Source organism: Doryrhamphus excisus, linkage group LG15 (assembly GCF_037039965.1).
Source record: "Doryrhamphus excisus strain RoL-2023G ecotype Guam linkage group LG15, RoL_Dexc_Guam_v1.1, whole genome shotgun sequence".
Lineage (NCBI taxonomy): Eukaryota > Metazoa > Chordata > Actinopteri > Syngnathiformes > Syngnathidae > Doryrhamphus > Doryrhamphus excisus.
In genome coordinates, this window is record NC_136371.1 from 13,729,874 (window position 1) to 13,743,320 (window position 13,447).

The following is a 13,447-nucleotide window of genomic DNA, read 5'->3' on the forward strand; positions in this document are numbered from 1 at the left end:
TTTGAGACATTAGTTTACCTTATCTTTTATTTTTCTGTGTTGACAGGCAGTACAGTACCCCACCTGTAGGCCAATTTCTTCCTGATCACTTATTTCCTTGCAGATTTATTTGTTTGGTCTGTGTCACTGCTGCACCCACTTCTTCTGTCCTTATTATTTAAATGTGAGCTCAAGGAAGGAATTATACGTTGCTTCAGCAGAGTACATTATCTTCTAAAAATATTAGCATAGATGAAAAATAAAATCTCACCACTAATCTCATTTTACATTGTGCCATGTGATGTTGTAGTGCAAAAGCTAACCTCCAGGGGGCAGAAGACAAGTATACAAATTTGTACAACTGTTTACAGCAAGGCTGCGCGGTGGACGAGTGGTTAGCACACAGGCCACACAGCTAGAGCTCGATTCCAATAATTGTCCAAAGCTATGAATGTGAATGATTGTTTGTCTATATGTGCCCTGTGATTGGCTGGCCACCAGTCCAGGGTAGACCCCGCCTCTCCCGAAGAAAGCTGGGATAGGCTCCAGCGTGCCCTCGACCCTCGCGAGGATAAGCGGTATAGAAAACGGATGGATGTTTCCAGCAAAGTTTTGATACTACGTTAACGTAATAGATCTCTCAAACGTCGCTACAATATCAGAGGAGTATATAAGTATATATGCAGTGAGCCGGGCGATGGGTACACGCTTTACAAAGGAGGGGTCCTTCATAGATTGAATGCTGAAGGTTGAACGTTGCGGTGTTGCCTGGTGAGTCGGCGTCTACGCCCACTTTAATGTACCGCTCCTGCTCATTTTTCTGCGGTCATCACAGGCAGGAAGGGAAGCCAGCCAGCAAGCAGTCAGCCAGAGAGGGGAGGGAGAGCACAACGGCGGCCGAGCACCATTAGCGACATAAAGCGTGTCAGACAAATGATGGTGCCTCGCTGAAAAAAGAACAGCCCGGGTTTCTTCGCGTTCCAGCCACAAAGCCTGAACCGTACAGCCTAAATCAGCCGCCTGGAATGGGATTTGTATGACTCGACTGATTTTGCCGGAGGTCCTCTCCTTGTTGCCAACCTGCAGAGGAAATCGACGGGAGCTCTTCGCCGCCTGGTGCCTCGACGCTGCCGCAGCGAGCGACACCCCTCCAACAGCTCGGATCATTAAAAGCCTCCATTGCACCTGGACACATTGGAGCCGCTGTGTGTTGTGTGCATAGCTAAATAACACAAACGTGCCGCCGTGTGCTTCTTTGCTGCCTGTATAATGCCGACACATTTGCGTTTCCGGAGAAGGTCATACCTTGGGCTTTTATTCCTGTTCTCGCTCTCAACATCGGCACTGTATTTCATCTACTCCGCTCCTGGAATAGGTAGGTGAAATGAAATATTGTTGTTGGCTGTATATTGTGGGATGAGATTTGCTTTGGTTAGGTCATGTGACAGTGTGCCTCGTCAGGTCCCAGTCGATGATGATGATGATGATGATGATGATGATTGTGATACCCGACTGGATGCTACATCTAAATTCCACAATAATGAAAATAACGATGAACCCCCGTGACTATGATGAGGCATCTACTGACCATGGCTACTGTTAGCTAGCTAATGTTTAGAGGCCTAACTGGGATTGCATTTGGATTTGATTTTGAGGCCTGCTGAATTAGTCAGTCACACATGTGTTTGGCTAATTTCACAATGATTGACTCCATCTGGTGTGTCAAAGGTCCCTTCATGAGTCACAGGCTCACAGGCCCAAGTGATATTTCTGATGTCATTTTGGGGGGGCTGGCGGCACACCTGTGTGGTACACCTGTGTGGTTCTTGTCTCTGCAAGCAGCTGCGTCTTCTCCATTCCCTCAGTGAGGCCTTCTTTCGCTTCAGGCACGGTTCAGCACTTCCCCTTACAGATACAAAGGGCCAATCACAGTTTGTTTTAAGAATTATGATCCATCTTGCTCCCAAGCACAAGCCACTGTATTGAAGCTGAGTGGGTATCGCACATCGTAAAGCAATGACTTTCCCCTGATTCTGTCCTTGACTCATCTGTGGAACCACTCTCCTGAAATGCTTTCCCAATGTATTGGTGGAGGAAACACCAGGGGAAAAAAACAACATACATGCCAGTAGAGCCTTTTCCCATTTACTGCTTGAGTCAGCATTTGTTGGATATCCTGTTGTGCTGGCTGAACAGGCACATGCTTGTAAGGTCCAGTTGCTTTATTTAGATTGATCTAAATAAACCTAAAACAAGGGATATCAGTTCAAACCTTTACCGGATTTCAAAATGTATAGCTGTCTGTTGAGGCGGAGAGGGATGTTAGTGTAACAGTGGTACCCGCCCTGCACCGGCTGGGGCTCGAACACAAATCCTTACTAAATGAGAGTTCAGCAGCGCTAGCTGACTAATTAAAAGCCACAGCATCAACTCATTGTCCAGCACGGCTCTTTAAGGTGTCGGGAGCGAGGTTTACCAACATACTTTGGCACAGCCACACTAGCTGGCATCCTTTTACACTCACCTCCCACAAACCTCACTCTTACGGCACCGACGTAACGGTGATCACCCATGCCTTTCGTCCCTGCCCTCTCTGGGGCTCCAATCCTGTTATATTAGGACTGCTTTCATTTCCTGCAATTGCATTCATAGACACCATCAAGGGAAACTTTGTCGCTCAAAATGACAATATATTCATTCTCACTTTTTACCTGCTGTGGACAACATAAACGGCCGATTAGACATGACATGAATAGCCAGTCCAAGTCCCATATTCATGGAAAAACACCCTCTTGTTCTGTGTAGGACTGTAACTACCTTGTGAAGAACTGGGGGTTAGAGCAGAAACTGAACAAAGACCAACAGCAACAGTCGATTAATTATACATAGTAACCAGGAGCAATGCTGCTTCTCCAGCTGTTACTAAAAGCTACTTAGTTTTTACACACAGGGTGCCTGATGGAGGCCCATCAGGGAAATGAGCTGGCTTTTGAAGTGGGTTGCATTACAACAATGGAATAGTTATATTTTGTTTTAGTTGTAAGGTGGCATGGCTTACTTCTCACCGTTGGTTGAGGGTTCTGGTCCTTCAGTTGAATGGTCCTCAGTGAGTAGCAGCAAATGAATATTGTTAGCTAAAACATTTTAAACTACAACATGCCATTAGCTTTCGGTTTTACTGTGTTTCCTGCCAGGCCTTGACTGTCTTTAACCCAATGAGCTAGATTAGCAGTCTCTGCACTAGGCATCAGTGTTAGCAGTGATAGGGTTTCAGTGTAGTGAGTGAGGATTGTAGAGTTAAAGGGATAGTTTGGATTTTTTGGCATGAAGTTGTATGACACCCCCATAAGCAGTGAAGTCCGTCAACAGTGACTCACTCCCCATTTTGTGTCCAGAGCAGAGTTCTGGTTGGATTTCAGTGCTGAGGAAAGTAGTTCCAGCTAGTTGGTGAGGACAGTTAAAGTAAAGACCTCGAATATATCGGAAATTCGCTCACAATGGACAGATAAAAAAGATTTTTTTTTTCTGTAATGCATTTCCAATAAAAATTCATTGCATATATCGGATTTTTTATAACGGATTTCGCCTATTTCGGACAAAATCTCCAGTCCCGTTCCAATTTCCCTCACATATATTGGATGGCCGCATCGTGGCCTTTGATCCATCTTTGATCCATGTTCACAGCCAAAGCTGAAGATTATAACATCTTTGTATGAAATACAGACATATACATGAGCATGTACAACGAAAAAAAAAATTCTCAAATCTGTAGAAATGCCTTCTTGTTGCTATTAGCGAGGTTTAGAAACCAAACGATAAACGTAAGTGCAAACGATAATGACGTCACATGCTATTGAAATGTATGGGAACTTGCCGACTTGTCAATAGCCTGTGACGTCATTATTGTTTGCGTTTACGTTTATCGTTTGGTTTCTAAACCTCCCTAATAGCAACAAGAAGGCATTTCTACAGATTTGAGAAATTTTTTCGTTTATTTCGTTGTACATGTCTGTAATTCATACAAAGATGTTATAATCTTCAACTTTGGCTGTGAACATGGATCAAAGAAAGTTCCCCCATGGCATTGCGCGTCCGTGTAATGAATGTGGCAGGAAGGGTAGGCCCTAGGTCTACATGAGGCCAAATGCCAAAACAGTAGTGAGGTTAAGATCACGTAGGCCTACGTTATGCTAATCTTGTTGATGTCACTGGCTATTGTCTTTCTCCTGGCTCCAGATTTAGGACAAATATAAAAGTGAGTGACGTCAATAATACTAGCACAGCAGTGAATGAGATCTTAACCTCACTATTGGAAATAACGTAGGCCTGGCGGGCGTAACAGGGCCTAGCTTAATTAACAATTTGTTATGCTCAGAGTCCAATAAAGTTAAATTCTCATTACCTTACGTCTCTTTTCATTGCCCAGTCCAGGTACATTGGAAACATAGTCAAGGAAGTGCCTTTTTATAACGGATAAAATCCGATTTACGCATATACCGGATATAAATCCGATATATGCGTAAAACGGACTTTTTCCGGTATACGCATATAACAGATTTCGCTTATATCGGACAAAACCAGTGGGAACAATTGAATCCGATATATCCGAGGTTTACTGTGTGTGTGTCAGCAAAACTGTGGTGAGACCAGCCATGTTGTTTGGTCTAGAGGCAGTGCCACTGAGGAAAAGACAGGAAGCAGAACTGGAAGTAGCAGAGATGAGGATGCTGAGGTTCTCATTGGGAGTGACCAGGGTGGATAGGATCAGGAAGGAGTACATCAGAGGGACATTACATGTTAGAGGCCTTGGAGATAAAGTCAGTTATCGGCCAGACTGAGATGGTTGGGACATGTCCAGAGGAGAGATGGTGAATATATTGGTAGAAGGATGCTGCCAGGTAGGAGGCGTAGAGGAAGACCAAAGAGGAGGTTTATGGATGTATTGAAGGAGGACATGAGAGAGACAGATGCGGAAGACAGGGTTGAATGGAGGAGATTGGTTTGCTGTGGCGACCCCTGAAAGGAAAAGCCCAACGAGGAAGAAGAAGAAGAAGATATGTATGTATATGTTTGTGTATTACGGGTGGAGCTGAACCGGAACACGGTATTCAAAATGTCACTGACCGATTTAAATGAATTTCTTTTGCTGAGCGTTTTTAGCCATCCCAAACTTCTTTTAGGGCTCATTTCCAAATGCACCAACCTCATTATCTGAATCTTTGGCATGGTTTAACATGAGAATACAACATTCTAACTACATTTATAGGTCAGAAAAGTGAAAAAAGCATCATAGGTCCCCTTTAATAATGGTAACACATTAATAACTAATGAAGTTGTCAGTATGCTGAAATTACTGGCTAATTCCAAACTCTGAAGCGCCCTGTCTCAGAGGCCTATTAAATGTCAGCAGCACCTCATCTACGTTATTTTGAGCAGTATTTTTTTTCCACCGTTGCAACGTTGAGCATATCTTTAGCAAAGTGATAGCACACAGCTTTGGTAATAGCACCTCACATTGCACTTTTCAGGAGGAAAAAGCAAGTAATGTGTTTTGTATTGTGGCAGGAAATTTGAGGTTGTGCAGCCGGGCCGTTTCAGCCCGCAGTGTCACACACTTGTCCTGGAGTTTGTTTCAAGTGTAAGGTGGTGAAAAAGATTTGTAGTGTTTTTGTACTTGAAAGTCACGTTTTTTTGAAGTACAGTAAACCTCGGATATATCGGATTCAATTGTTCCCACTGGTTTTGTCCGATATAAGCGAAATCCGTTATATGCGTATACCGGAAAATGTCCACCACATTCATTACACGGACGCGCAATGCCATGGGGGAACTTTCTTTGATCCATGTTCACAGCCAAAGATGAAGATTATAACATCTTTGTATGAATTACAGACATGTACATGAGCATGTACAAAGAAAAAAAAAAATCTCAAATCTGTAGAAATGCCTTCTTGTTGCTATTAGGGAGGTTTAGAAACCAAACGATAAATGTAAACGCAAACAATAATGACGTCACAGGCTATTGACAAGTCGGCAAGTTCCCATACATTTCAATAGCATGTGACGTCATTATCGTTTGCACTTACATTTATCGTTTGGTTTCTAAACCTCGCTAATAGCAACAAGAAGGCATTTCTAGATTTGAGATTTTTTTTTTTTATTTCGTTGTACATGTCTGTAATTCATACAAAGATGTTATAATCTTCAGCTTTGGCTGTGAACATGGATCAAAGATGGATCAAAGGCCACAATGCGGCCATCCGATATATGCGAGGGAAATTGGAAGGGGACTGGAGATTTTGTCTGAAATAGGTGAAATCCGTTCTAAAAAATCCGATATATGCAATGAATTTTTATTGGAAATGCATTACAGAAAAATTGGTTCTTTTTTATCTGTTCATTGTGAGCGAATTGCCGATATATCGGAGGTTTACTGTACTTCCAAATATATTTTCCGACATGTTCTTCCAGAGCAAACAATTCAACAGCCTATACGGAAATGAGAAGCCAGTGTTTTCAGATTTTCCCACTCTGGAAGCCGTTTTCAGGCGACCCAGAACCCAGTTTCGATGTCGATGAAAGGCTGAATTGCTAAAATACTTTGTCGTTTTCACCTGAAAATGTTTCAGTGTGGATTGGCCCTTCCTTTGTTGTGGTTTGTACTCTGGTGACCCCACTCTAGAAAACCTGAGCAGGGGTTCCTATGCTAGCCAGGTGGCTTCAGCGCAGATTGTCCTACTTTCAGTTTAGTTCAGTTGTCTCTACCCTGTTGCCGGCTGCCCTTGTCTTTTCCCATTTGTCTGCCGTCACACTCGCTCATGCATTTCCACCCAAGCCTCTGTGTGTGTTGCCCTGAAGCATGTATGCTAACTGATGCGGGCTTGGGATGCAGGCCACACCTGGGCCCAATTGCAGCAGTTTATTTAATTAAAACATGAGAGAATCCCATTGGTGCAAAACCAGGAAGACACAGGTTCTATTTATAGGGTTGAACACAGATGCACAGCGCACACACACCTCCACATTCGGGAAGAGCAGAGGAGACGGCCAGGTGGCTCCCTTTTGTCCCAGGAGAGCTGACTAATTCTGTTTGTTTGTGTGGTGTAATACTGAAGATTCTGTGTATGTATTAAGGATCGACTGATACATTGGCCGGCCGATATATCGGGCCGATATTTGCGTTTTTTACTTGGATCGGTATCGGCCGATACCCGCGTAGGTTCACCGATATTTTTTTCCGCCGCATGATTTACAGACAGGCATCCGCCGGGCAGCTATGTGTTGCACATCATAACAAGGGTACTTTTCAACTTATAATTAGCCTCTAACAGTTAGGCTTAGTTGAAATAATGCCACCTGCTTTGAAAGCGGTAACATGAATGCCAAGTAAAATAATAAGCTTGCTTTTTACACCATACATTTCACTGGGTGACCGCTAGGCATAACAGTTTAAGTCATGGTGTGACAACAAAAAATCCCAAAAACATCACATACCAACACGACAGACGAATAAAAGCACTCTCACTAGTTGAGCAGACCAATAATGAACAACTATGCAACTTTAACTACAAACTGACAAACTATTTATATTGACAGTGCCGCAAAGCACGCTGGGAACCAGGAAGTGCTCCCAGCTACAATATAGTTTAGTTTGTGGGTCTGAAAACCAGGAATGCTGCTGAATGCTTCATCTTTAAAAATGCCTACCATTGGAATTAGGGAGCTGTCGATGTAGTTGGAGGCTAATGTGTACAGCTGTTACCAACACCGCTTTAATGGCAACGTTGTCAATTCAGTCCCATGGTGTTTGTAGGAGTTTCATTTAGCGAACGCCCGGCTGAGGTTAAATGCGTATCGTGTTATGTGTGTGCGCTCTCTCCGAGCACGCACACACACACAGACACAGAAGGAGGCACGCTGTGCAGGAGCAGTCATCACATCGATGCTAGATAAAACTTAAACGACGACAGAAATGTTTTGCACATGGTTGAATATTTATTCCTTTTAATGTTGATAATGCTGCTTAAATGTGTGTTTAAGAAAGCTGAATCCTACTGTTTTCAGTGTTTCACTAAATACTTGTTTAAACTTGAGACCTGTAATATTTATCATTGTCAATTTTTCATATAAATTGAGGGACCACAAATATCGGCCCAAGCAAAATCGGCCATCGGCTAAGGGTGATGTAAAAAAAAATCGGTATCGGCATCGTCCGGAAAAAAAAACATATTGATCGATCCCGAGTATATATTAGGGCTGTCAAAGTTAATGCATTAACGGAAGTAGTTGGTAGTAGTTGTTTGAAGCACGGTAACTCTGTAGCCACAAGCTGGAAGAAATATTGATAGCAAACGGAGAAAGAAAAGAGTATTTAGATTGGTAAAGTTGGCTTCAAAGCCCTGGCAGATGGCTCTTGTAGCAAGACCAAAGTTATTAGTATCTACTGTCGCTGGGTTTGACTTATCGCGGATTCCATGGCCTGCCAGAGACTGGAGCAGTGCAGGTATTGTTTTTATTGTCATTTCCAGTGCTACCTTGGCATAAGAGTGGCCCAACTAACCAGTGCTTTTCACATTTTTACATCTCTCTGAGCTCTCTTAGCATTGACCTACCAGCTAAATTGGACTTCCAGCTGCTATTGATGGGCTGTCAATGTGATGACCGTGGCTGAAGTGTTGTTCTTGCATTAGCCATTTAGCATGGACTAGCTAGGGGAGGATTTTCAACATCTGGGTAAAACATACGTGTATTATAGCAATGTGATTGTATTATGTAGTGTATGTATTGTATAAAACTATGGCAGGAAAAACATCAAATGAAAAGCACTAAATGAATACAGAGCCACCATCCCACTTGGTGAACTTTTTCAGAGAGGTTGTGTACCACAATTCTGTATATTAGTACTCAAAGTCATCAAAGTTTACCTTCATGAATTCCCACATAATATCAGCATTTGGGAGCAAATATGAGGTGAAAGAAAAAAGGGAGAAAATATATCCATACAGCCCTCTGGGCATCGGAGAACGGTAGGTGGTGCGTTCAATGAAAGATAGGATAAATTGCAGCTCGCATTAAACATTCAAGAACTGTGGGATTTTAAATAAATAGTTACAGTATTGTAATAAAAACATTTACTGTAATATAATTAATTTCTATAGATTTGTATGTTTTAAAATATTACAACGAGTTTGCAATTTTGATTAAATGTTATATGAATATTACCCTGTGTTTTGGGGATTTTCATGGAAAAAAAAAGGTGCATTGAGGCAAATCGCCTGTTCTCCCCGCGTGTGCGTGGGTTTTCTCCGGGCAATTCAATTTCCTCCCACATTCCAAAAACGGCAATGTTAAAGGGAACCTATTATGCTCATATTCCGGCCCTTTTGTAATGAGTTGTGGACTCCTATAGAGCAGCTGCACACGACAACCAGCACAGAAAGCTTTCTATCGACAGATTTTCTACATATATATACGCCAGTGTGCCTTATGTATGAAGGAAGTGTATTTTCCTACAAATTGGTGAGGCTTGTACACCAGTGCGGCTAAAATATGAACAATATAATAATATAAAGAAATAAATATAAAGAATATAAAATATGGCTTACATACCGGACAGTACAGTAGTTAAAAAAAGGGTTTTCTCATTTTACCAATGAGTTTGTATTTCATGAATGTACTAAAAGCGTTTGACATGCTGATTCAGTGTCACTAGTCTTCACAACCGAGGACCCTGTATCTTACACAAGCACGCACATGATTTATTTCCAGGCGTGACCTGTCAACAGCCGGTACAAAGTCTGTTTTTCTCTATATACCACACATGTGTGTTTTATGTAATGGTGACAAAAGGTAATGCAACAGAAAAAAGGTAGGATGTCGCACACAACATTTTGTCTGTGTCGCTTGATACTTTCTCCAGCTAAGGCTCAATCATGAAAAATACTACGCCTTACGCAGACAGTTTTTTGGGGGAAAGCAAACAAGAATTGTTACCAACATATTACAAATATTTGTTTTCAAAGCTTTTCATTTCATAGACATATGGTGCGCCAGTGACGTGAGATGTGGCTCATGGCTGGGTAGGCACTGATTTTTGGGGAGTTGTTTTTATTTTTTATGTCAATACAGGTTGCGCATTAAGAGGATAGCCAAAACAAACCCAGAGGTTAATTCACTTTGGTTAAAAAAAAAAATCAACTCATTTCCAGATACTTTGTTCTTCTTCCTCCCATTTATCATTTTTTTTAAATGAACTGAAAATCATGTGTTCTTAAATTTTTAATCCATATATGAAGTACATGCACAGTCCTTCTCCAGGAAAAGTTCTGACACTTTCTGACCACGACCCTTGGAAAGCGTGGATTTGAAATACTCTAGTATGGCTGTCAAATCAGTCAGCAGAGCTTGAAAATCCCTTGCATTTGACTGGTTTGTAGCGCTAGCTCTCGCGCTAGCTTTGTGTGTGTATTTCAGTATTTCAGTGTATTTTAAGTATGTGTGTGTGTGTGTATGTATATGTGTGTGTGTGTGTATGTATATATGTGTGTGTGTATATATATATATATATATATGTATATGTGTATGTGTATATATGTATATATATATATGTGTATATATGTATATATATATATGTGTATGTATATATATATATATATATATATATATATATAAGACAAGCACCTTCCTGGCCTTCCACACCTGGCCCCCTTCAGGATGTATCAGTACGGCAAGTTTTATTGTCTGTTAGCAAGAATAATGATGGCACACTTACATTATACAGGGCCGGAGCTATCGAATATTTAATAATCAACTATTCTAATGAGTTTTTATTTAATTGAGTAATCAGAAAAACACATACATTTGCTTGGTTAAAAAGCAATAATACATTTACAAGAAAAAAATAAACCATTTCACAAAATAATGTGACCAATGGGTTTAATTTTTTAGATAATCAAGCATTTTATTACTTAAATGTACATAGTGTGCATAGTGTAACTGGTGATTATTTTTAGCGCTATCTATTTTCACTATATACAATTTGACTGCACAAAACAAACAGTTCTTGGAGGGAGTCTAACTGATGTTTTTTTTTGGGGGGGGAGACAAAATACTTCCTTTGGCTGCAAAACCAAGCTGTGCAAAAAAACCAAAACTGACCTGTAAAGGCCAGAAAACATGCATCGATATTTAATATTGTCAAAATGTTGACCAGTACACAAGTTTTGAATAATTCACAGTTTTGCTCAATATGGCAATTTCGCATTTCAATCAGATTACATAGCATCCATTATACGCAGTGCACGTTCCACTACTAGTTTAGCAACCGTTAAAGATACAATAAACAATTATTTGGGGAAAAAATAGCAGCCGAAATTAAGGTAAAACAATAAAAACTTAAGCCAATGACACCAATAGTCATGCAATAATAAATTAACGAACATGTAAATGATCGGCGATCGGAGCAAACACAGTAACTTTTTCCAGCCAACCTCCACAACACAGCAACATGACATTACGACATGTTGCAATTGTGAAGGGTGTATGCTTCTTAGCGCACAGTTTTTATCCTCAGCCGTCGGTGACAGCCAGTGGTTGATTTCACGCTGGGATTTCATTGTTGCTGTAAAGTGTCGGCGATAAATCAGGAAGGGACTGTGATACATAAGTGCCGCGTTCCAACAGATACACGTCACACTTTATGTCTGCATTTGATGAGAAAATGTGCAAATTTTAGCCATTTTTAGTTAACAAAATGTTGAAAACATTAGTTTTTGTGAGGCTCTGCTTCACTTGCCTCCCCTGACTGCATTTCACTGCTTTCTGTGAGCATTCCTTAAGCATATCAAGGCAATACTGTATGCTTTTAAAGCATTGATATAACCTGGATGTAATACATGTAACTACTAGTATTGGGATTTGTCCCATGTGATTGCCCAACTGACAGTATCTTATCATGAATACATAAATATTGATTGTTTTTTTGAAAACCCATGACAGATTAACAAAGTTAATTATGGTTCAAAGTCTGCTACAATGTGGTATATGGCAATCCCTTTATGTGGTGGTATCAGCATGCTCTGCAATGGTAACAATGAATATTGTGATACACTTTATTTCTCTGTGTATTACAGGGAAAAAAATTCCCATCAGGGGAATCATAGAATGTCAGATAATTTAAAGGGGACCCATTATGCTCATTTCTCAACCCTTTGTATTGAGTTGTGGTCTCATAGAGCAGCTAGACGCAATGACCCGCACAGAAAACTTTTTCGATTTTTACAGAATCTGTATCTATTCCAGCTGTATTTGCTTTGATATGGCTTCCAACCAAAACGGTCTGTTTTAATTTATTCCCAATTTATTTATGGCCCACTTCCGCGCATGCCCACTGCGCTCTGATTGGTCACACGCCCAAAGTGTGACCAGGTTGATGAAGGGCAGTTTTACCACACCTTTTGAAACGGAGTGTTTTGAGCCAATCCTAAATTTCTTTCAGGGCTCACTTCCAAATGCGCAAACTTCATTATCTGATACTTTGGCATGGTTTAACACAAGAATGCAACATTCTAACTACATTTACAGGTCAGAAAAGTGGAAAAAGCCTAATAGGGCCCCTTTATGTTCACCACGCACTGGCCTCCTATCTGACCTTGAGGGGATTAGTCATGGACATACCGAGCAGCAGGACTATGTTGTGTTTTATGCTCCGTCATGCTGGAAGATTTTGTCTTGTCTTGGTGTGTGTCATCTAAACGTACAAATATTTCTGTTAGGATGCACAGATCAATGTTTTGTGTTTGTGTACTGTTGATCAGTCTTTGTGAGTTTATTTACTGCAAAGTGACATTTCCAGCCTTACCATTAGTCGCTGCCTTCCCAGCTCAAAAATATTTGAATCCTAATTTGGGTAAGAACCTTTGGGTAGTTCCTGCTTTCAGTACCTTGAGCGGTGGAGAGAACTAACTATGAGAACTAGATAGAGAACTACTGAACTAACTATGAAAGATAATACAGATCTTCGCAATTGAAGAAAATTGAGCAAGTGCAAATGTATTTAGTGGCAGTATAAGTGTTAATGATTAACATTGTTTATGAGTTTTGAAACCTTTACTTCTTTGTATCTTTGAGATAATGACTGAGGCTTTGTTGTTTGATTGATGAGTAACACTTGTTTTGATCTTAACAACCCTGCTAAGGATATAAACACCAAATCGTGGCCCTGTCCTGGTTCCAAGACTTAAAGGAAGTTTGTGTTCTTGCCAAGTGTACACTAGATGCAACAGCGGTTGTATTGCTGCAGCGTAGCGCTAACCACAGTGTCCCATTTAGCTTGACTTGAGCTACTTGCTATGGGTTTAGTGGGCTATTACTGTGCACGGCATTGGTGAGTATTTGTATTAAAGGGGACCTATTATGCTCATTTTTTGGCCGTTTGTATTGCGTTGTGGACTCCTGTAGAGCAGCTACA

The 13,447-nt window shown here is 41.0% G+C and overlaps 1 protein-coding gene across 3 annotated transcripts in view; it reads left to right on the forward strand.

Moving 5' to 3' along the window:
• b4galt5 (UDP-Gal:betaGlcNAc beta 1,4- galactosyltransferase, polypeptide 5) overlaps positions 1-13,447 on the forward strand; it is a 55,827-nt gene that overhangs the window by 710 nt on the left and 41,670 nt on the right. The window contains exons 1-2 of one of the 3 annotated variants that reach the window (XM_078796774.1): positions 373-750; positions 815-1,354. In XM_078796774.1, coding sequence (XP_078652900.1) covers positions 1,249-1,354 — 106 coding nt within the window. In that variant the 5' untranslated portion in view covers positions 373-750; positions 815-1,248. Of the gene's footprint in view, positions 1-372; positions 1,355-13,447 lie in introns of those variants that run through there. The other 2 variants (XM_078796775.1, XM_058052399.2) reach the window with 2 other exon arrangements.